The sequence below is a fragment of the Pteropus medius genome, unplaced genomic scaffold (assembly GCF_902729225.1).
Source record: "Pteropus medius unplaced genomic scaffold, Ma_sr-lr_union100, whole genome shotgun sequence".
Lineage (NCBI taxonomy): Eukaryota > Metazoa > Chordata > Mammalia > Chiroptera > Pteropodidae > Pteropus > Pteropus medius.
Window position 1 is genome coordinate 861,618 of NW_024355109.1, and position 23,165 is coordinate 884,782.

Consider the following 23,165-nt stretch of genomic DNA (forward strand, 5'->3'; position numbering starts at 1 on the left):
TGAGCTTGTAATTATTTCTAAGATGCTGTGGAACTCAATTCCTAATGAGAACATCCTCATTTCCTTCCTATAAAGTGATGAGTTATGAGAACAGATAGGTAATTAAGTATTTGGGTTTAAAGGCCTTCTTTAAAGACAGAGCAATACATGAGACCCTCACTGATTCCTCTGGGAAAGAGAACTCTGCAGCTTGGGGAAAGGGTAGGAGGGACACGCCATACACTCTACACTTTTCTAAAAATCAGTGTTTTATTTTAGAATCATTTAGGTCTACAGAAAAGTTGCAGACAGTTGAGAGTTCCCACATACTCCCAACCCAGTTTCCCCTATTGTTAAGGTCTTACATTAATATAACTAATGAGCCAGTACTGATATATTATTATTAACTAAAGTCTATACTTCATTCAGGTTTCCATAGTTTTTACCTAATGTCCTTTCTTTGCCCCAGAATCCCATCCAGGGTACCACATTGCATTCAGTCATGTCTCCTTAGGCTCCTCTTTCTTTGTTTTTGATCACCTGGACAGTTTTGAGGAGTCCTGGTCTGATATCTTGTAGAATCTCCCTCACTTTGAGTCGGTCCAATGCTTTTCTCATGACTGGACTGGGGTTAAGAGTTCTTGGGAAAAATATCACTGAAGTAAAGTGCCATTGTCACCTACTGTACACTTTTGACATTTTGAATTATCATTTTATATGTGTACTACTTCTGTATACCAAAGGATATGTCACCTATTCAAAAATTACTGATTTAAATTTAAAATTTTTTTAAAAAAGAAAAAGAAACAGTTGGCTTTTGCAGCAAATGATAGTAAGGGATTAAACCCATTGTATAAAATAAGAATCTATGAGTCCACCTGACAATCCTGACAATAAAGAAATAAACAAAAAAATAAAAGGATTGAGAAAAGCTTTCTTAAAATAGAAAAAAATGATTGTTTTCAAAGAGTAGCATTTTGCCACCATCATAGTAATAATCGATTTGGGCAAGAATCATCAACAGATGCTAAAACTCCTGGATTAAAGAAACAAGATATTTGCATAGCTTCAAAGTACTTTCTTACCAACCACATATCAATTAGAAAGGCAAAAATGGTAACTTTCCAAGGGAGAAACTGGCCAACAGCACCTTAACCAAGTGAGGAAAGTTAACATCACCAGTGATGTAACCAAGTGACTGCTTGTGTCTTCCGATGCAATGCCTTGAAAAGGACAATAATGGCACTTATGCGACGTCACTGCCAAAAATGCATGGCATGAATCTCATTACGAGACAGCATCAGACAAACCTAGACCAAGGATCACTCTATAAAATAGCTGATCTGTACTCTATAAAAATGTCGTGCTGTGAAAGGCCAAGGAACCGTTGCAGATAAATGAGACTAAAGACGTGTGGCAGGAGCTCCTAGAATGGGGCAGAGAGACAAGATACAGAACATGATTGAGACAACTGATGAAATTTGAATAAGGTCTGTGCATGAGAAAATAGTATTGATGTTAAATTTCCCAATAGTGGTAATTGTATTGAGGTTATGTAGATGAATACCCATGTACTTAGGAAATACACATTGATGAGTTTAAGAGTAAATTTGCATCATATTTGCAAATTGCTTAAAGAGGAAGAGCAAATATGTATACATAAGTGATTATGCAAATTGCTTTCAGATGATTCAGAAAATAATATGCATACTATTAAATAATAAGGGAAGATGACAAAGTAAAATGTGACAAATGTCAACAAACGGTGAACCTGGGTCAAGGATAAATGAGAGCTTTTTATACTTTCTTGCAACTTTTTTGTAAGCTTCAAATTATTTCAAAATCAAGTATTTTTTTTTTAAATCGACTTTTGAACTGGGTTCTCAAAGTACCTATGTTTTAGTCCTTATCAGTGTTTAAAGGAGTTCAGATTTTTAATTATCTAAAAATTGCTATCTTTAAAAAGATGCAAGTTTCCCACTTCTCTCAATTTGACCTGTTCAGATCACACCCATTCTTCTGGATGTAGCCAATTTTTTCTTCTTCTTTAAAACTTTCTGGCTTCTCCTGTCTCGTTTTTCTTCTCTTTTTAGAGAATTCTATTATTCTAAATTATTATTCAAAGCTAACTTACAGCATGCCAGGCATTGTGTGTATTATCTCATTTGCACCTCACAAAAATCCTCTGCAGTAAAATGAGGAGATGGGGATTCGGAGAAGTTAAGTAATGTGCATAAGTTCAAACAGCTGTAGATGATGGAACCCAAATGGAGCCTAGGTTTGTCTGACTCGAGAGTCCACATTCCTGTCCTCTCTGCTGCTTTCCTTGGAGCACTGAGGAATAGGTACCACTTAAAATGTCTCTCTATTATTTCTCACATCACAAATTGTCTCCCATCTGCTTAGGTACAGTCATATCATCTTCGTTAATGAAATTATTACAACTGTTTAAAGCAGGGATTAGTCTTTGGTTCCCTTTGGATCTTGGACTGCATGTAGCATCCTGCTAATGTCAAGCATATAATATATACCTAATAATTATGTGTTGATTGGTGGAGTCTTAGGAAGTGTGGAAAGAGAACCATCTATATCAGTCTCCAGAGATCTGAAAATGAGTTTCTTCCTTTACTTCTAAGTTAGTTGAACCTAAATCTTCATTACTACAATCTTTGTGTTTCTCAAGCACTTTACCTTTTGTAAAGCATTTCTTTATTTCATGTATGTTTTTCAGCAGAAGTCCTGCCATCCATGGGGTTGATGGGAAGTCAGGTTAGAAAATGTCCAAGTGGCCTTGTGATGGTAGGGTTGAATAATGATTTGATCTCAGTTGAACCTTACAATGTGTGTCTGTTAAAATGGGGAGGAAATGCTACTCTCATTCTACAGATACCAAGTGGAGGTTCAGCAAGTTTAGTATTTGCCCAAAAGGCCATCTTGGTTCTTCTATTTCCTTGAGAGGAGCAAGGCTGTATTGAGTTGTACTATAAATTTTTTCATCCATGCACATTACTTGTCTTTGTCAATCAGTGTTAGGTATCATGTGTGCATTTATCATTTGGTTAGCAAACAATGTTGACAACTGAAAAGCAAATATTAGCATTGCCTTGACTTATTTTAAAGCAGTACATAAAAAAAATAGCCAATGACTTGAGTACATCTACTTTTTTTTAAAGATTAGTCAACTGTTCTGTAATAGGTACCTTGCAACCATATAATAAGCAGACACCTATTTTTAGGATTCATCTTAAATGGTCATGTAGCCTAGCAGGCTATTTACATCTGGCCCACATGTCTCTATCAGACAACTGAATTATACTTCTACTATCGACCAAGTTGTGGGGAGCATAAACAGGATGGCACTGACAGGAGAGGACAGTGAAGGAACACAAACGAGGCTGGAAGAAATGACTCAGAAAGCGAAGCAGGGCTGGCGTCCTGCATCTCACGTGGCCTCACTGGGGGAAAGGATCAAGTCACAAAAGCATTTAACTCTCAGGTAGTTGCTTACTGATTCAGCTTTTCCTTTTCAAGTCCCAATTTCTTGGCACTCACTCTTGCAGAAGGAATGATGACTCTTTCTAGAAATTGATAGTGATTTTAATAGCTTTATTGGTGTAAAATTCACCTACCATAAAATGTGCTAATCTTAAGTGTACAGTTTTAGTTTTAGTAAATGTATACAGCTGTGCAATCATTATTGCAAAGTTTTAGAACACTTCTAACACACACTCCACCAAAAAAAGGGGGTTCTGTCATGCTCCTCTGCCAGCTCTTATCCTTGGCATCAGAAGCACTTGAATTGATTATAGAATTTTTTATTTTTGCCAGCACGTCACCCCAGCAGCCTGCCAGTTTACCTACTGGTCATTGCCTTATCTCACACGGTTGGTCTCAGTCTAACTTGTGGGAGTAGCATAGCTTTGTAACTATGGCAACTATTGGTTTTTAAGTCAACATTCTCCCCTCATGAGAAAAGCTTTAGCAAGAACTAAGATATCCTTACTATCTTTATTCAAAAATCACAGATGTCTCTTATATTTTTTATCATTGACAGGGATCGTCCAGAATTCCTTATTTTTCTTAGAGGATTTGGTTAAGTAAAAAGAGGAAAACACCATAAAAACCTTACTCTACAGGAGTTAGGGCAATGATGTCCAGCTATTGTGTTGTTTTTAAATTCATGGTGTTTGAGTCCTGCAACTCAAGTCTGTACACATGCGGATATGCTCCCTCGTTTCCTAAAGAGAAACCTTCGTACCATCCTCTCAGTGGTTCACCTTGCCTTTGGCCACATCTTAACATCAGAAATCGAAAGCATATCTGATGTGGGCTGGTTGGATTTTCTTTTATTATCCAGAGGAGCACATGGAATCTGGGAGAGACCTAAATACCCTTTTAAAAATAGCTTAAGAAAAAAGCTAATTTATAAACCCCTCAGCATAGCTCTAAAAAAAGAATCTAATGGAAAAAGCAGGATACAAAATTTAGCATGCAACATGCTCAAAATTATCATGTTTTAAATGGGAAGGAAAGAATTGAAGACAGTGATATGTACCAAAATTATCGTGGTGGTGTCTTTGGGTGACAGAAACAGTATGGTTCTTCTCTTCCCCTCCCTGCCCTGCCTTCTTTCTACTTTTCTGTAATTTCCTAATACAGAAGAATGCTTTTATGCTTGGATAAACTAAAAATAATCTAATGATTCCGATTTCAGGGTACTTAGCTCTAACAATCAGTACTGGCATTCCTTCTAGCTGACTAGATGGTTTGTCCAGTTACTTTCTAGGTTAATTGATGCCTTCAGCACTTCCACTCTGCACCAGTCAGTTTGAAGATTCGTGCCTGACAGGTGTTGAAGGAGGTCGGCCTGTCACTGGGCCCTTTTCTTAGCACACCTAACCTTATGGGTCCCCTATAGGAGTTGTTCAAATTTGGGGAGACAGGCTTGATCACTCAGGCTAAGCCAACTCACAGGAAAGCATAAGCCAGGATACCAGTTTGTATAATATATAACGGGAAATAGAACCGTCACCTAGACGGAACTTTCCAAACATTTTTCTTCCACTTTTACTACCTGTACAGGCAGCATTTCCATGGGCTGCACTTTATGGCCTGCTGCCTGTGTCTACTCTGTGACAATGACTTTTATCACCCATCCTGCCAGTAACCCTCCGAGGTTGACTTCTACTACTCATTCATTTATTCTTACGTCATCTTATTGCTAGATTCTCCAGGTAGCTGGCTGCTTCCCCCTCTGAATTGCACTCATGTTGCACCTTTTATTTCTGGTCCAAACAGTGCATGAGATCCGGTGGGTAAAAGGGGAGCTCTGGATCCCTCGATCTCATGTTGTCAGCCCCATCTCCAGACTCTGCTCTCCAGGCTCGGGGCTCTTCTCCAAAACCTGCCTATTGTTTTGAAGAGCTACCTTCTCATTTAAACAGAATCAAGAGCTTCAGGTCAGGTCCTGTGTTACCATGTTATACAGAATATGTAAAATTCTATGCTTGTTCTAATTTCAAAAGACCCTGGCACATGTTTAGTTGCATCCTAGCACTGCAGAGCAGGGAAGAAAGCAGCGGTTTTCACTATAGGAAGAAGAATCAAGAAGAAAAACAACTGTGGCTTTCTCGCTTCTGTACAAAGAGGCTCAGCTCCGAAACAGTTTGTTCATCTCTTAGTCAAGGTGCTTGGGACTTTCCCAGAAAGATTCCCTTCTTCCCATGGGTCGTGAGAGTGGCTGGGTGGGGTGGATGCCTGGTGGGATAGCCGGGGCCTCCTGGGACAAGGCAAAGTGAGGAACAAACCAGAGCAGCTCCACCGTTTGCTTAAGACTGAAAACCTTTCTAGGACTTTATGCATAAAAACAAAGGTTAGTCTTGCTGGCATTTTCAGAAAGACCAGGTAAGGAGTCAATCATTTGGAGACAGGAAACATTTTTCAGAGCCCCGGCAGTTTCAAGTAGCACATCCAAAGAAGAATTTGTTGTTTTATGTGGAATTTTTTGATTTGCAGATGCAGCATCTGGGGAGCCTTAGCAACATGTTGGGCACGGTGCATACTCCCGGGAGTACAGTCATCTCTCTAAAAGATTTTTTATCTCATTGTGTGTTCACCACCCAAAGTCAGGTCTCCTTCCGTCACCATACATTTGACCCCCTTTACCTTCTTCTGCCTCCCCCGACCCTCCTTTCCCTCTCACAACCACCATACTGTTGTCTGTGTCTGTGAGTTTTTGTTTGTCTTGTTCATTCATTTGTTGCTTTCAGTTTTATATCCCATATATGAGTGAAATCATATGGTTCTTGGCTTTTTCCATCTGACTTATTTCGCTTAGCATGATATTTTTTTAAATTAATTTTATTGGTTTGTAAAATTATATAGGTTTCAAGTGTGCAATTCAATAATACGTCATATGTATATTGCATTGTGTGTCCACCACCCAAAGTCAAATTTCCTTCTGTCATCATATATTTGACCCCCTTCACCCTTATCTACCTCTCCCTCTTTCCCTATGGTAACCACTAAACTATTGTCTGTGTCCATGAATCTCTATTTGTTTGTCTTATTAGTTTGTTGCTTTCAGTTTTATATTTCACATACAAGTAAAATCACATGGTTCTCAACCTTTCTATCTGACTTATTTTGCTTAACATGATAATCTCAAGATCCATCCAAGATCTTTCGTCTGAAGTTTTGCAGATGAAAATAAAGAAGTCAGTACAAAGCTCAGAACTCATAAGGACTTCAGAATTGTTCTGGTATAATCAGAGCTTATAAAACCCAATACATTATATCTTAGAAATCTTATTTCTCCTCTGCAAGACTTATAAAAACTTTATAAATACTGTGGTTACCCAACAGACTTATATGATCTTGTTTGTAAGCTCTCTCTCCTCCCCAGTCCCAATTCTGGACAACTCCATATGATTGCAATTTCAAAAAATAATTTTGCATCATACAAATAATACATAAATACATTTCTTTAGTAAAAATGAATACATTTTTACCACCACTCATTCCCATCTCTGCAGAGAGTCTGTCAGTGTATACTTTTAGAACTTTTCTATTCATGGACCATGTGTGTATATATATATATATATATATTTTTTTTTTTTTAAACATGTTGACATCGTACTCTGTTTTGTTTGTAGTTTGTCCTGGGGGTCTTTCTATATGGGCATATTATTTTTAACTGCTACACACTATTCTATCCCATGGTTATGTCATAATGTATTAGCCATTTCTGTAACAATTAATGTATCATTTCCACTTTCCCTATAATGTTGCCTGTCATGAACATCCCTCTGTGTGCCTTTGTGAACTTGAGTTTAACTCTACAGGATATACCAAAGAGTAGCTGTGATGCCTTAAAGAATCAATAATCTTTTACATTTTAAATTGATATTGCCAAATTGTCCTGCAAACTTCGGGTACCACCTTACACGCCCTCTACCACCAGAGATACTGCAGTTCTACTGTAGTCCTTTCTTTATTTATTTGTTTATGTTTTTACTTTTATTAGCATTTTTTGATGCTAAATTTACTCCTGGGCCATAAGTTTTTGTTTCTTCAGTTTTCTTCTGGGATATCTTTTTCTTCTGTGCAACTTCCTCTTCTGGTTTAGGAACAATTTGCTCTTTTTCAGTAAGGATCATCTCAGTGTGGCAGGGAGAGCTCATGTAGGAGGGGTTAACCCACCCACGAGCTCTCTAAGTTCTGTGCCACATCTTGGGAGCTTGATTCACCTGGATGTGCTCAGCGACCAGAAGTGACCAGAGAATCTACATCTAAACCCTTAAGTTCAGCACTACTCTCTGCATTTTTAAGCATGTGCAGCAAAAATTCAGCATTCTTTTTAAGCCACCGACCCTGTGTCCAGCCCCATTGTTTGGCCTGGGCACACTGACCAACTCCACCGTTGTAATGACAGAATGGCACACATTGCTTCTGTAAAGTGACATCCTTCAGATACTTGGTGGATTTTCAGATATACATACTCTTGATGGCCTGGGCAGTTACACAAGTGTTCTTAAAGTGAGCACAAAGATTTGAACCTCTTGATTTGTGTGATTTCGTGAGGTTTTCTGGGTCAAGTAAATAGGGAACAGTTTTTGAAGGACATCTCAGGCCACTTACTTACGGGAAGAGGAGCTGTAGTCCTTTCTTTAGGTGAAGGCTTTTGGTCCCAAAGAGCATCTGCAATTAAAATGCAAATGAATCTGGTGGGGGTAACTGGTTCTAAGTCCTTAAAGCTTGAAAATGAGTATTGTGGCTTCCGTGGAGGTTTTGCTGGAAGATGAGTAAAGATCAGGTCTGTGGGGCTTCTAGGAAGCCAGGGAGCTGCCTGAAGACTTAGGGTGCCAAGAGGTGGGAGTGGAGTCCTCAAAAAGATGATCACAGAATGTTGCAAAAGAACTTGGAACTGGGGAAGGGCTGAGGAAGCTGGAGGACTAGCAGCAAAGTACTCCCCTCCCCCATTTCAGAGTTAGAGGTGGGGAGGTGTTTTATATGCTCTTGTCCCTGATACCTGAGCTCTACTCCATCCCAGCCTACTCCTTCCTTTCTCCAAGACCCTAACTTCCCATGGGGAGCGGGCTTGCACACTTGTTTTATGACTCTCTTTGGGCCCTGCGTCAGCCTTTAGGGCAGTTGACAGCAGGATAGAGATCTCAGCGTAAACCAGCTCTTCTCCAAATTCTTTCCTGACTGATAATCATCATTTCTAAGACCAAAAAGAAAACAGAACATTAAAAACGCTTACCCAGACACGTTCCTAGTGGTCATCCATTCAACGTGTAAATAATGAAAAGCTTCTGAGGTTTTACTCACCCCAAAGCATTTTACAATCTTAGAATCCAGGACTGACTTTTGTTTTGTTCTCAAGAAGCTTTCTTACCTATTACAGAAAAAGAAGAAAAATTATTGCACAATCTGGCTCATGTGTTTTACTCTCTCGTGTTTGAATAATTTAACAAAACATTAAACTTTGCAAAAACAGGCTTATTTACGACAGAATAGGATATTTTAAAAGTTGGATTTGAGAAATTGTAGCAGATTATTTTACCTAAAGTTTAAAAGTGTCAACCAACTCAGCATCATTTTTTTTCTTTGCTGAGCATCAGAATCACCTGGAGATCTTTTAGAAATCCCAATAGCCAGGTCAAATTCCATAGTAATTAAATCAGAATGCCTGGGAGTGGGAGCTGGTCATCAGTACCCACTGATGGAGTCGAAACTAGTGATCCAATGGATTAGAGGGGGGGGAAAAAAGCTTTTGATTTAAAAAATATGTTTTCTAGAAATTCAAGACAATCATACAGTTAAAATATTTCAAATATTTTGTCTTTCCTGTGATCGAAGAGTTCCAATATGTAGTAGACCTATTGAACAATAACGTAGAAAGTGAGATACAATACTAATAAAATTTTCCAAATTGAGACTTTAATGTCAGGTTTTGGTTATATAATTATTGAGCACAGAAAGAATATGAACTATGGTGTTTTCTTGATATTACAAGTTTGCATGCGACACAAAGATAGCAAGGCACAAATATAAGTATTTTCCTTTAGTAAGCAGCAGAGCATTTAGGAGAACCTCACTAAAGATTTAAGTGAATTGTGGTTATTTTTGAGGTTTGGGAGTGGGGAGAAGTAACCAGAGAGCCTTATTTGCAACTGCATTTTTATCTTGCCATTCCCACCCGCCCCCCACCCACACTGGATAATAATTTTACTGCATGTACATACTTCTACTTTATTACCTTAAAACTTCTAGAGAATGCTCCAAAACTTAAGCTACCCTTCCTCCCCACACTCCTACCCTATCCACACTGGATGGGGTGGGATTCCTGTCCTACCCAGAGGAAAGAGCAAGCCTGTCGCCTATGGCCAGTGAGTCAGCACCTGTCCCCTACAAGAATGCATAGAAACCTCAGAGCTGCTTTCTTCTGGAGGGAGTGGGGAGGGAAGTGAGAAGGGAGGGAGGGGACTTAAAGCCCTGCAGCGGCATGGGGAAGGAGGCCACTTGTCCTCTCTGGGAAAGGACTCACTCGGACCTCCTCCCTTTGCAGAGCCACTTTGAATAGCTTTGAGTGGGGTCTAGTGAAGGTGGCTCTTCATCGCTTCCGGATGGACTACCAGAATTCTGCTGCTGTCGTTTCTCAGCTTTTCTTGCTGGCTGGGTCTTTAAAGGGCAATTGTTGATGCCCTTTGAACTCACCAACGTGCTGTCTGATCACTTTGGAAGTCTTCAATCTGGACTGTAGCTGCCTCCCCTTTCTCCTGCAAGCCCTCCCCTTCTCTGGACTGAGGTCACCTGCCAAGACAATGGTATGTGCTCTGACTCTTCCTAGGGCAGTCCCCTAGAGCAGGGGTTCCCAACCCCCGGGCCAAGGACTGGTACCAGTCCATGGCCTGTTAGGAACCGGGCCTCACAGCAGGAGGTGAGTGGTGGGCTAGCCAGCAAAACATACCTGTATTTGTAGCCACTCCCCAGCACTAGCATCACAGCCTCAGCTCCACCTCAGATCATCAGGCATTAGATTCTCATAGGAGCACCAGTCCCCAGTGCCAAAAAGATTGGGGACCACTACTCTAGGGGAAATAACCTGGGGCTTCTGTCCAGCTGAAGTTGTGTTTGATAGTGTATCTTGGTCAGTCGTGTTAAGATTTTAGGGAAGAGAGCAAGTGACTGAACTGGGGTACGCTTTTTGCTGCATTTTCCTTTCTTGTCTCTTCTCTGGGGTTTTTAACCTAGATTATCACTGCATTCGTGAGAGCTCTCTTCTTATTTTCCACTGCCACAATAGCGACATGATCTATCTTTCCAAGGATACATAAGGGCAGAGAAAGGGAGAAAAAGTTTAAGTAAGTTCATCTCTAAAGAAACCTCATGTTTTTAGTTTTATGACTTCTAAGTGTAGAATTGTACCCTACGACCTGACTGTGTTTTCATTGCGATGCAGGACCTGGCTGAAACTTTGACTTGGCCTATTTCTTTGTTTTTGCTGTTGTTGAATGGAAGCAAATATTAAAAAGTTTTCATGTTTTTTGAAGGCATGGTCGAACCTTTTTTTTTAATCCCTGAAGGGGTCCTAACATGACTGATAATTGTGTGTAACTTATTTTTATTTATATCTCAGGAGGTAGGTATCTTTTCTTCTTCACCTGAGAGCTGAACCCTTTGGCTTAGGAAGAACGTGGCAGAAAGAAGCTTTACAAGCATCTAACGGCCTCATGACTCACCTCATCTGACCTCGTGCCACACTTTTTCTCATTGTTGACAAGCTCAGTGTGTTTTGTCTGAACCTGCCTATAATTTGCCATTATCTTGCCCCTGTCTTTCAGGACTACCAGCCCGACTCCCAGAAATCATGTTGGTAGGATCCCAGTCCTCCTCCCCGGGAGGGCCCAATGGCATCATTAGAAGCCAGTCATTCGCGGGGTTCAGCGGCCTTCAGGAGCGGCGATCCAGGCAAGTCGTGTGTGGGTCTTTCCTGGGATGCAGCTTGAGAAGGATGTGAGCCTTAACACTATAAAGAGGATCAGTGTGTGCAGGCGGCCTTGTCAACACACGCACATGTTATTTTAATCTCTTTGATGAAAAGGATGTAATATACCAAAATGAAGTTCTGTGGTTTCTTTTCTATCATTTAGAACTCCTCCTACAAAAAAGATGGCTGAAGACTTAGGATAAGCTACCAATATATGTGGATAGCTCTTCCTACCCCTACCCCTAATCCCCCACCTTTTTTTTTAGGTCTTTTGATAAGTATTGTCAAAGTGCCTCCACATATTAGAACCCATTTATCCTCTAACCAGCAACAACAGATTTGCTTTTTCCACACATTTATTGATAACCAAGCATTTTCTAAAAATCTTTTCTAGTATCTTGTCATCTCTAATAAGGTTAAATGTCCTTTCATAAGCTTTTTTCCTTTGTATTTATTTTGGGAATGACCAGTTAAGGCATGTCTGTTGCCTATTTCAGAGGTGGATATTTGCATTTTTTCTTAGAGAACGATAGAGGCTTTTTTTATATATCCTTTGCAACACCGTACATGCTTGTCCTTTTCTTACTTGTTTGAATTGCTACCTTTTTTTTTCTTTTTTCCTTTTGACCTCCTTCACCCATTTAGCCCACTGCCCACCCCCACCTCTGGCAGCCACCAGTCTGTTCTTCGTATCTATGAGTTTCTGAGGTTTTTTGTTTTGTTTAGATTCCCTGTATAAGAGATCACAGGTATTTGCCTTTCTCTGACTTATCTCACTTCGTATAATGCCCTCAAGGTTCATCCATGTTGTCACAAATGGCAAGATTTCATTCTGTTTATGGCTGAATCATGTTTCATTGTATATACACACCACAGTTTCTTTATCTATTCATCCATTGATGGACATTTAGGTTGCTTACATATCTTGGCTGGTTTAAACAATGCTGCAGTGAACATAGTGCCTAGATCTTCAAGTTACTGTTTTCATTTTTGAACAAATACCCAGAAGTGGGAATCCTGGCTCATATGGGAGTTCTCTTTTTAATTTTTTGAGGAATCGCCATACTATTTTCCATAATGGCTGTACCAATTTATATTCCCACCAACAGTACACAAGGGTTTTCTTATTCTCCACATCCTTTCCAACACTTGTTACTCCTTGTCTTTAAGATAATGGCCATTCTAACAGGTGGGAGGTGGTTATCTCACTTTGGTTTTGGTTTGCATTTCCCTGACAATTAGTGATGTTGAGCACCTTTTTATGTACCTGTTGGCCATCTCTGTGTTTTCTTTGAGAAAATGTCTACTGAGGTCGTCTACCCTTTTTTAATCAAATTGTTTGCTTTTTTGCTATTGAGTTGTATGAGCTCATTATGTATTATGGATATAAACTCCTTATCAGGTACATGATTTGCAAATATTTTCTCCCATTCAATAGGTTGCCTTTTTATTTCGTTGATGGTTTTTCTTTGCTGTGCAGAAGCTTTTTAGTTTGATGTAGTCCCACTTGTTTATTTTTGCTTTTGTTGCTTTTACTTTTGGTGTCAGATTCAAAAAAAATCATCGCCAAGACCTGTGTCAAGCAGTTTACCGCCTTTGTTTTCTTTTAGGAGTCTTATGGTTTCAGGTCTTATGTGCAAGTCTTTAATTTTGATTTAATCTTTGCGTATGGTGTAAGATAGTAGCCAAGCTTTATTCTTTTGCAATCTTCATTCTTTAGTAACAGTTTTCCCAACGCCATTTACTGAAGAGACTATCCTTCCTCATTGTATATTCCTGGCGCCATTGTGGTAATTGACCACATCTGCGTAGATTTACTTCTGGGCTCTCAGTTCTGTTCCATTGAGCTATGTGTCTGTTTTTATGCCACTGCTATACTATTTTAATTGCAATAGCTTTGTAATACAGTTTGAAATTCCACCCCTTTTTGAAGCACGTTTTCATTGCATCCCGATTTGGGAGACTGCTTGGTATGAAGTTACGCAGTGTATAAAGTCTGCCTTTGCAGATGGACTCCCAGGGAGCAGATGTCATTCAGACATGGGAAAGTTAGTCTTGTAGTTTCCCTGGAATTTCTTCTCATCTAAAATAAGACTTAGAAGAACTAAGAAAGAAATCATAGGTAGTGAAATAGGTAACATGGGGTAAAGTTTGTCTTCAGTTTTTCTAACATTACAAAGGTCTTATGCTCTGAGGGGCCTAATGTGCTTTGACCTGCATTGTCCACTATGATGCACGTAGTGATAGCAGAAGAAAATAACTAATAATTAACCTGGAAGGTGCACAACACATACCCGACAACTCAGAGGTCATAGTTGATAGCTGAGTCAGAGAGTGGTTTGACCTCTTGGTCTCCTAGTCAGATCAGTAGTTTGGTATCATCAGGTATCACATCTCACCACTGCTGGCTGCCTTCTGCCAAACAGAGATGTTGAGTTTTATGTTATATCTACACATAATTTACAGCATTAAAAATAAAGCTTAAGAAAAAGCTGTCAGTCCAACTCTATGTGTTTTTCTTTACTTTAACAGTATAAGAAATTAGCCATTTGTCATGCTTATGGCCCGTTATCAAAAAAGTATTCATTTGCATATATTTTTAGTTGCTTTATATCCTTTTGCCTGCTCATTATTTCCACCTGGGAGAGTTTGTCCTTGACTTCAATGGCAAGATACGTTTTCACTCAGAGCGCACGTTACCTGAAGCACGTTACCTTCTTAGACTTGGGGAAGCCTCTGCCCAGCAAAACTTCCAGATTTCAGCAGTTTAATCTAATACCAAGAAACTAAATGTAGGATGGCTCAGATCTATTAATATACCTTTCCCAAAACACACAAATACAAACACAAGATGATTAAAAGGCATTTATTTTGTCAAATCTTTTTAGATGCCCTAGACTCAAAATTTCTGCTTTTCTTTTCTCTTTCCATAGATGTAACTCCTTCATTGAAAATTCCTCTGCTCTCAAGAAGCCACAGGCCAAACTGAAGAAAATGCACAATTTAGGACACAAAAACAACAGCCCTCCCAAAGAGCCTCAGCCTAACAGAGTGGAAGAGGTCTACAGGGCCTTGAAAAGTGGACTCAAGTAAGAATATCAAACTAACAATGCACTGAACATTCTTCTTTTCTAAAATGTTGGGGAGGTGGGACGGGTAAAAGAAATCTTATGAGATCGTTTCTAAATGTCTGTTTCTGTACTAGATATTTTATTCTTGCACCATCATCAAGGAAGCCTTTAAAAAGTCCAGAAAATGTGAAATGTGTTGGGTTTCTACTTGGTGTCTGTGACATTGCAGGAGACTTGAAATAGTAGTGTTTGTATGGAAACCTGTATGGCATTGCCTTCTGCTTAAACCATGGTGGGCAGGCAGGTCTATTTAAAAGACTGCTGAAGAAGGATTGTGAAACCTTCACAAGTATATTATAGGGACTGTTTACCCAGAATAAAACTTCCCCAATGTGTCATGACACATCTACAGTCGGTATTATATTAAACTAGACAGAGTTCTGTGGGCCTAGGCCCAGGGCAGACTCCATAGTCGTCTGGCCTTTCCTTCCCCACTGGTTCTTCTGTTCTGGGCTTCCAGCCTCATAGGTGTTCTCCTGTTTGACCAGCTGGATAGTGTCAGATACAATTGCTAAAGCTTTCAAAATGTTGAGAGATTGGGGAAATACAGCATCTCTTCTCCCCAACTCTGCCCTCCACAGAGCAAGGTTCGGACTCTTAATCCCCCTTCAGAAGGGCAACATCACCAGATTCCACTTGACAGAGTTAATGATTACACCTTGTCTTGTCTTTGCAGTGAATATCTGGAGGGTCACCAGACAGAGTTAGACAAGTTGACAGCTCAATTAAAAGATATGAAAAGAAACTCTCGCCTGGTAGGTACCATCCAATCATCAGAATGTTAACATGATTTTTTTTTTTTTTGGCTAAGTATCTTCTCCTACTAGATGGGGATGGGAATGAGGAAGAACCGTCAAGAAGAGCAGATCCAAGGGGTGAAGTACTATCTGCTTCCTGCTGTGTATTTTAATGCTTTATACTTAAAACATTTAAGTATTTTCTAAGCACGTTTATACAAATCAACTTTATAATCAGAAAAAACACACTCCTTATCACTCCCTCCCTTGAATAACAAAAGGAAATGAAAAGTTGGAATTTCCCTAGCATATTATGAGTACATAATTTGGAATCCAGAACTGTTATCTCTGATAGTTTAAACATTAAAAGGTAGTGATATGGGAGAAGGAAGGGAAGCTCAAGAGGTAACTGTTAGGAGAAGCTGGCGAAGTCCTTGAGCCAGTTCAACTACACATTGTATTGTTTGAGGTGCTTGCAAATTTCTTCTATTCTAATGAATTGTGACAACTTGTCTGGTTAGGGAGGTGTTTCTAATTTATACACTATTTTAAATGATTTTGTTCAGTTCTAAATGATAACACACCTTAATGTTTCAGGGCATCAGAAAGCCCAGGGAGGGTCTACATATACCCAGGAGGTATAGCTTTCCATAGATAGATGGGCTAACATGCACACTGCTGTTCTTTTCAAAGCCTAGAGGTTACAACCTTCATAGAAGTTAAGGGTTTTACATTCGAACAATGTTAGAGTATAAAGGCCCCCCTCTACATGGAACTCCTGCCAAATGGCCTTCAAAGTTTTTGAATGCCCTTGAGCACTTCAATGGCAGCCAGTGTTGTTCCTTGGAGAATAATAGCAAGTGGTAGGAGAGGCTTCCACTAGGATCTAGCATATTCCACAAAAAGCCTTTCCTTGGGGGATGTGGGAATAGTGTACCAATTCTACTGTGGTACTGTGAGCACAATTCTACTGTGGAAATGAACTTGCTTTAAAAACATTTTGTGAAAAGCGTATTACCACCCTCAAGGACTCTTCTTGAATACCAATTTTACATGTTTAAACAGGAAGGCAAGTAGTTTTTAACACACATATCATTGCTACATTTTATGGTTATACCAGTTATTTTTTAAAAATTAAAGAATGAACACGAATGTATATGTGCCTGCCCCTCAACGTATAAGAAAGGAGAGCTCAAAGCTATGAAAGACTTAGTGCTCCCAAGGGGCAGAGAGGACTCGGTGGAATTCCAGAGACATGGGGTATAAATAAATAGGGACTCTTAAAAGTACTTTTACTGGTATTTAAAATAACCGGGAGCTTTACATGTCAAAGGACCCAGGAGAACTTTACGAAACTGATCATTATTTCACTGACCATGCAGAAATACAGACTAAATTTCTCTGTTAATATCAGTAACAATTTTGAAGAACACATGTTTTAATCTAGATATTCCTTTTTTTTTATTTTAGGGTGTGCTGTATGACCTAGACAAGGTAAGTTATTGTTCTGCATTGGGATAATTACTACAAAATAATAATAAAGATACCCTGTGTCCTTGACCAGTGCCCCCCTCTTAGGTACAGTAAGATCCTAGAGAACTAATGATTTTTCTAATCTCAGGAAAGTTCAAGCTTTTATCTAATGAGTTTGATGAATAAGTACTATGATCTACAGATCCAATAACGTGTTTAAGGTCACTTTCGTAAAAATGCCACCTTGTTGTAAGGTTTCTCAGTGTACTGAGAAGTTTAAGAACTTTGCAAGTGCTTGGACATCCTTCCCTGTCTTCTCTCTAATTATTAACTGTCATATATCATCAAATCAAGACATCTTTGATTGGAAAACAAACCGTTCTTTTATGTGCCACTAAGAAAAACATGATTCCAATTAAACTATGACACAGTTCTTTAGTTCTTTCTTTTCACTTAAAATTTGTGTTTTATATTTAGTGACAAAACTCTTTTAGTCCTACTAAATGTAATTTTTTTCTTAGTTATATATGATGCCGTCTCTTTCCATGCCTTTCTCTATATACAATACCTTTAATGCTGAATCACAGTATAATCTGTTTGCAGGCATTTGAAAGGATAATTAAATTTAATGCATGTAATAATAATATTTATAACTCAAATGAAGAGATGACACATAAACAACTGTGATTATCTTTGAGCATGCACAGGCAGTAGCAATTGTAAAATGCACCTCAATTTCAGAGACACTAAAATGTGGAAGGAAAAAAGTTCATCTTCGAGCTGATGAAATATGTTATTATGAAGGAATTTACTTACACTCCAATATAATATTGTCCTGCCAGAAATCCAGTGCATCCCATTTGATAGGCCTCCTTTGATACAAAACATAAGGTTCCAACAACTAACTCAAGTTCATCTCTCAGAATACTTATTCAATATTTTTAAAAAATACTTTTCAAATCGATGCTAGAAATCTCTAAAATAGCAACAAAGATAGGAAGAGAAGGGAAATATTTAACCTTTTCTGGTAGCATATTTTTGAGTATGAGATGATAAAGGTACTCTCACACATCTAGGTCAATTGAACTGTAAATGGCTGTACTTTTTCAAACTTCTTCTTTTAATTCCAGCAAATTAAAACGATTGAAAGATACATGAGACGCCTGGAGTTTCACATTAGTAAGGTAATGGAACTTCCTGTTGTCTTCGCCTCTGTTTTTCAGTTCTTTCTCACTGATTAATACATCTTTGGCTGGAGCATAGCATCTGGTCTATGGAGAATTTGTTATCGAATTGAGTTCTAAGCTGGTTAGCAATTAAGTCTTCCAACAGGCAGTAAAGATGCTGAATAAATGAGATTGGGGAGCCTAGTAATCTGGCACAGCTATGACTCTACTTCACTTCGATAACAGTGACTGAGAACTCCCCACACAGTAGTGCACGGCATGCCTGGTGGAGGGCCGACCATCTTGGGATGGTCTGGTGAGAGATAAGACTGAACCACACTGACTCTACAAAAAAATGTCATGCTTCCCTAACTTCACAGTCTGGTCCACAAGCAACATGGTACCCCATAAATGTCTCCACGAAGGCTTTTAAAGCACTTAAAGACAGCTGTCAGTACTTCCTTAAATCTTTCTCAAGTTCTTAATTCCTTCTCTTCTTCATGTGGCATAGCTTCCAGGTACCTTTTCATCTGCAGTGCCCCACTGGACATGCCCCAGTTTGTCAGGGTCCCTGACATCCAGCCTTGAGACCCACAGATAGCTCATGGATGGTCCAGCAAGCCTAGTGAGGAGCAAGACTATCACCCCTTATTTTGAACACAGGAGATACTGGTACAAGCTAGAAAAAGTTCCCCTTCGGGAGCAGCTAAATCACACCAGTCACAATTCCTGTTCCCATTCACACTAATCAGCCTCTCTTCCAAGTGGAGAGACTGGAGGGTTTAGCAGATCTCTCCACTGGGAGTCAGAAGCCTTAGGTTCTAGTCCCAGCTCTGCCATGTATTTACTGGGCTATACCATCTATGTGGACCTTGGGTTTGCACTCTGTGAAGTGGGGCCGGAAGGTGAATATATTCAATCTCGATGATCCTTTCCTTTTAAAATTCTGTGATGATTTCGTATGTATATGCTACATTCCCATTTTGAAAGATACCTGTTACTTAGGCAAATCTGAAATTTCTCCTGTTTCTGCTAAACCCAATAAATAAAACAATGACATCCATTAGAAGGTATTTATGTGGCAGGCAAGCTTTGACAAGTTACTCTGTTTAGTTTGAAAAACAGTAAGAAAACAAAGTCAGTATTTATCCATCTGTGTTAATCATTGTTAGATATGGCAATCCCAGTGGTTATTAAAGGTTGTTAGCACTGTCTTTGCAGCACCATATATACACGATGCCTAACAAATTATATTTAATTGAATGAATCAGTTAATTTATTTGATGAGAGCCACTGCTGACTTTTAGGTAACCCAGATGCTTGCCTAAAGATGGGCCAGTGTCTGCTCAGATATATGCATAGTTATCCTTTATCCTAAAGTTTAACTCCATTGGCTAAGATAGGTTAATATTTAATGAAAATAAAGATTAAACTTTTCTTTAAATGCAAAGCAATATACGAAGTCTTTAGGGCTAAAGCAGTGGTGGAGAGAACAGTTTCCTTGTTGAGGGGATTATTATCTCAGAGACTCTGGCATCTTCAGTGGTGGACAGAGTGTTGAGGACCATCTCCTAGGAAACCATTGTTGCAGGATTCTCGAACAGAGAGATGGGACACTGAGGCTATAAGCAAGAAACAGTGTTTATTGATGCCGGCACTGGCTCAGCAGATTTTTATCCAAAAGCTGAGCCGTGATTGTAACATAGTGAGCAGTTTCATACAGCCTTGTACTTCCACATTCCCACACAGCTATAGATATTCCATATAAGGAAAAGTAGAACATAAGGAGAACATTATTTGACCGCCAAACTATAAGGAAACCCGCTTAATCGTTTAAGCGGGTTTTTGGATTGCCACGTCAGCCACAGAGTCCTGGGATGGGGGTTGCAGTCAGGAACTAACTCGTTCCAGCAGGAAATGGTCAGGCAGGGTCAGCCTGCCACACCATAGAGGTGACACTGTCTAGCAGGCACCAAAAGAGATATCACCTTTTGTGTTTCTAAAAGTTTTGTGGGGCACCTCCCACATCAGAAAAATTTGCAATGTTTATTTAAAATTTCAGATTTTGGGCCCAGCCCTAACCCACTGAATCAGCATCTCAGAGCAGAGTCTGAGCACCAGCATTAACAAGCTCACCAGGTGAATCTTAGCTTAGTTTCAAAGTATAAAAACCACCCTCTATGCCAATCACCAACCGAAAGCTATTATCAGTGGATATGCCACCACTTGAGCCTTAGACCATCCTCTTAATCAGAGACAAATCCATCGACCCCAAAGGCGAGCCTCTTTCCCTGGTTTGGCAGTTCCTCTCAGCAAAGTGGAATGAATTGTTGAACTAAAGAGCAACAAAGAACCCTTTAACCAAGAGAATAATTTTCAGTCTCTTAATGTTCATATTCTAAGCTAAGTACAGTCATCATCTGTATAGAGGAAGCAACGATGGGAAATTATCCAGCTCTGACAGGTAGTAGTGATGCTATTCAGTGAGCAGCCAAAAATTTGCCTTCAGGACAAAAAGGAAATCTTAACCTCTCCAATGCAAGCTTTATCCACACCTTCTTCTGGATTTTACAGTTTAAGCCTCCTTTTTGAGGAAACAAATTTTGTATTGAAATGAAAATTTCATGTAGTTCTAGGTAGGTAACTGCCTCCCAGAAGTCATGGGTTTCAACTGCTTCCGCTAATGCTTGGCGATGTTGTCCTTTTTATCTGCCTGAAAATTCCTATGGTTAACTACGGCAAGTGCTTTGATAACTGATGACAGTACAAGACTGCAGAGATAAACACCATCGAGAATAACTTTAGAACAAGTTTTCTCAGCTTCAGCACTATTGATATTTAGAGATGATTCTTTGTTGTTGGGGGACCATCCTCTGCATTATAGAAGTTTAGCAGCATCCCCGGCCTCTACCTACTAAATGCCAGTAGCGCCTCCCAGCTGTGACACTGAAAAATGTCTCCAGATATTGCCAAATGTCTCCTGGGTGTCAAAATATGTTGGTCGATCAAGAATCACTGCTTGAGAAACATTAAGTGATAATCAGACTTCTACAGAGTGTGATCAGTCATCATTTGCAAAGGGTATATGATTGTTTAGAAGCATAAGTGTAGAGGTATAACAGGGAAAGTGTTCATTTCTATTGCTTCTATCTATTTTTTAAATTGTGTTATAATTTACATGCAAAAACTATCACAGTTCTTAAGTGTTCAGTTTGATAAGTTTCGACAGTTGCGCCTCACCTTAATTGTAAGAGTAACCTAATTTCACTTTCTCTTTATTGTTGAGCCAAGCAAAACGTCACAAAAATCATTTTTGGTAAATAGCCTGAAGTTCTTTCAGGCTAAATCTGGATGTTTAAATATCACTTTGTGACACTATCTCTTAAAATACAGTGATAATAGGTTCATATACTATGTTTTCACCTTGGTGTGAAACTGTATAAACTCTTCCAGTGTGTGTTGCTTATATCGGAGGCTCCCATACTTGTCTCACACAATCCACCCGAGTTCAGTTCATTTTCATCTTATGTAATTGGAAAAGAAGGCTCAGAGCAAAATCTGTTTTGAAGTGGAAAATGGATCATAGTGGCTAAAACAAAAGAGATAGGTCTCTGCCTGAACAGACGACTCTTCTCCAAGAGTCTCCTCATTGAGGTCAAGAAGAGAATGTCTTCAGCACTTAACAGTGACCTGTGCAGCTTCTTTCAAGTGTGATCATGACTTACCTCCCTTGTGTTTCCTGTTTGATCCTGGCAGGTCGATGAGCTCTATGAAGCTTATTGTATCCAAAGACGCCTCCAAGATGGTGCCAACAAAATGAAGCAAGCCTTCGCAATGTCCCCTGCCAGCAAGGCCGCCCGGGAGAGTCTCTCAGAGGTCCACCGGAGCTACAAAGAGTACACAGAGGTATGCGCTCACCTGCTCAGCTGCCTGGCCCCATCTGGACTGCTCCGAATGTGGGTAACTGCCAGGAACAAGGAAAGGCAAACTGTGACCTCATTCTACTCTTCAGAGAGATACATTTTACTATTTGTTTTTCTTTTTTTTTTTTTGAGGCTGTCAGTAGAATTGTTTAAAATGACTCTTGGGTGGTTCATAGGTTGTATTTTTCTTAGAGCTTTCACCGGACACCAGAGGATATGCCTTTGTCAGTCCCTGAGAGTCACCTGTCGGGCAGTCGTCCTTGGTGCCTTATAATAAGCCTGTTCACGCACTTGTAAAACCACGAGATGTTAGTCGCTATGAAGCCATTCACTGACCAAGCCTCAAAGTTCTGCACGTGCCCCCCACCGCCCTGTGCAGTCTCTGCACAAGAGGAGTACAAATGCTTGTCGAAAATTTCAGTGAATGACTGAAGTCACAGTGCCCTGGTTTTTATCATTTAAATGTACTTCCAAATTCTCTGGTATATAGTCTCATCGAGCTTTATCCCTAGAAGTTGAACAGACGGTGTGGTTAAGATCACCCTGGATGTCGGGTGTCACTAACCGTCCTGCCTACAATTAGTTTATTGTTAAGAAATTTCCCTTCTGTCTTAAAGGAGAAGAGACAAAGAACACTGAGCTGTCCTGGTTAATACTGTCTCCTGGGTCCAAACACATGACACAGGGAGGCCTTTGCTTCTCCCAGCGTCACCCGATACTATTGTCTTTGATGAAACGACTGAATTATTAAAGCAGCACTTCTCATCATCCCATGAGTCGCTGTTCAGAGGTCAAATTTCATGAGTGAAATCATCGGCCTGATGGGGGTCTGCTGGACAATTCCCAGAGCTGGGCATCTGCCTCAGCCCTGGGCTTGGCGTCAGGGGGCAGGGGTGGGGGCGTGAGTGGGGGCGGGGAGGCTCTTGGATGACTCATACAGAATTGCTTCGTATATACACTCCAGCCCTGCATATTGCCTACACCAAGTGTGTCTCTTTTCGTGGTCTAAAACTGGGCTTCTTACCTAAGCACCTCTTACAGAATAATGCTTTTTAAATGCAGAAAATAAAACACATAGGAATTCAAAAGAAACAAATATTGAAATATAATTATTTCAATATTATCAGTAATCAAGATATAAAAATCAAATGTATCATGATATACTACTATGCTTCTGTTTTATTAACATATCAAATTAAATGATAAGATCTAGCAGTGGCACTAGTTATTTGAAATTGCGAAATTCAGAGGAGTGAAAAAGA

The 23,165-nt window shown here is 39.6% G+C and overlaps 1 protein-coding gene, 1 long non-coding RNA gene and 1 pseudogene across 8 annotated transcripts in view; 1 reads left to right on the forward strand and 2 right to left on the reverse strand.

Moving 5' to 3' along the window:
* Positions 1 to 23,165, forward strand: part of RIPOR2 (RHO family interacting cell polarization regulator 2) — a 173,264-nt gene that overhangs the window by 110,428 nt on the left and 39,671 nt on the right. For 6 of the 7 annotated variants that reach the window (XM_039857147.1, XM_039857151.1, XM_039857148.1 and 3 more), the window contains exons 2-7: positions 11,328 to 11,454; positions 14,407 to 14,562; positions 15,281 to 15,359; positions 16,812 to 16,835; positions 17,945 to 17,998; positions 21,737 to 21,886. In XM_039857147.1, coding sequence (XP_039713081.1) covers positions 11,328 to 11,454; positions 14,407 to 14,562; positions 15,281 to 15,359; positions 16,812 to 16,835; positions 17,945 to 17,998; positions 21,737 to 21,886 — 590 coding nt within the window. Of the gene's footprint in view, positions 1 to 9,254; positions 10,311 to 11,327; positions 11,455 to 14,406; positions 14,563 to 15,280; positions 15,360 to 16,811; positions 16,836 to 17,944; positions 17,999 to 21,736; positions 21,887 to 23,165 lie in introns of those variants that run through there. The other variant, XM_039857149.1, reaches the window with a different exon arrangement.
* LOC120598360 (60S ribosomal protein L17-like) lies at positions 7,489 to 7,992 on the reverse strand (annotated as a pseudogene).
* Positions 13,522 to 22,213, reverse strand: LOC120598364 (uncharacterized). Its single transcript, XR_005651584.1, has 3 exons — positions 22,147 to 22,213; positions 21,706 to 21,944; positions 13,522 to 13,885 (listed from the first exon to the last, which is right to left on the reverse strand). It is a non-coding gene; the product is annotated as an uncharacterized LOC120598364 (long non-coding RNA).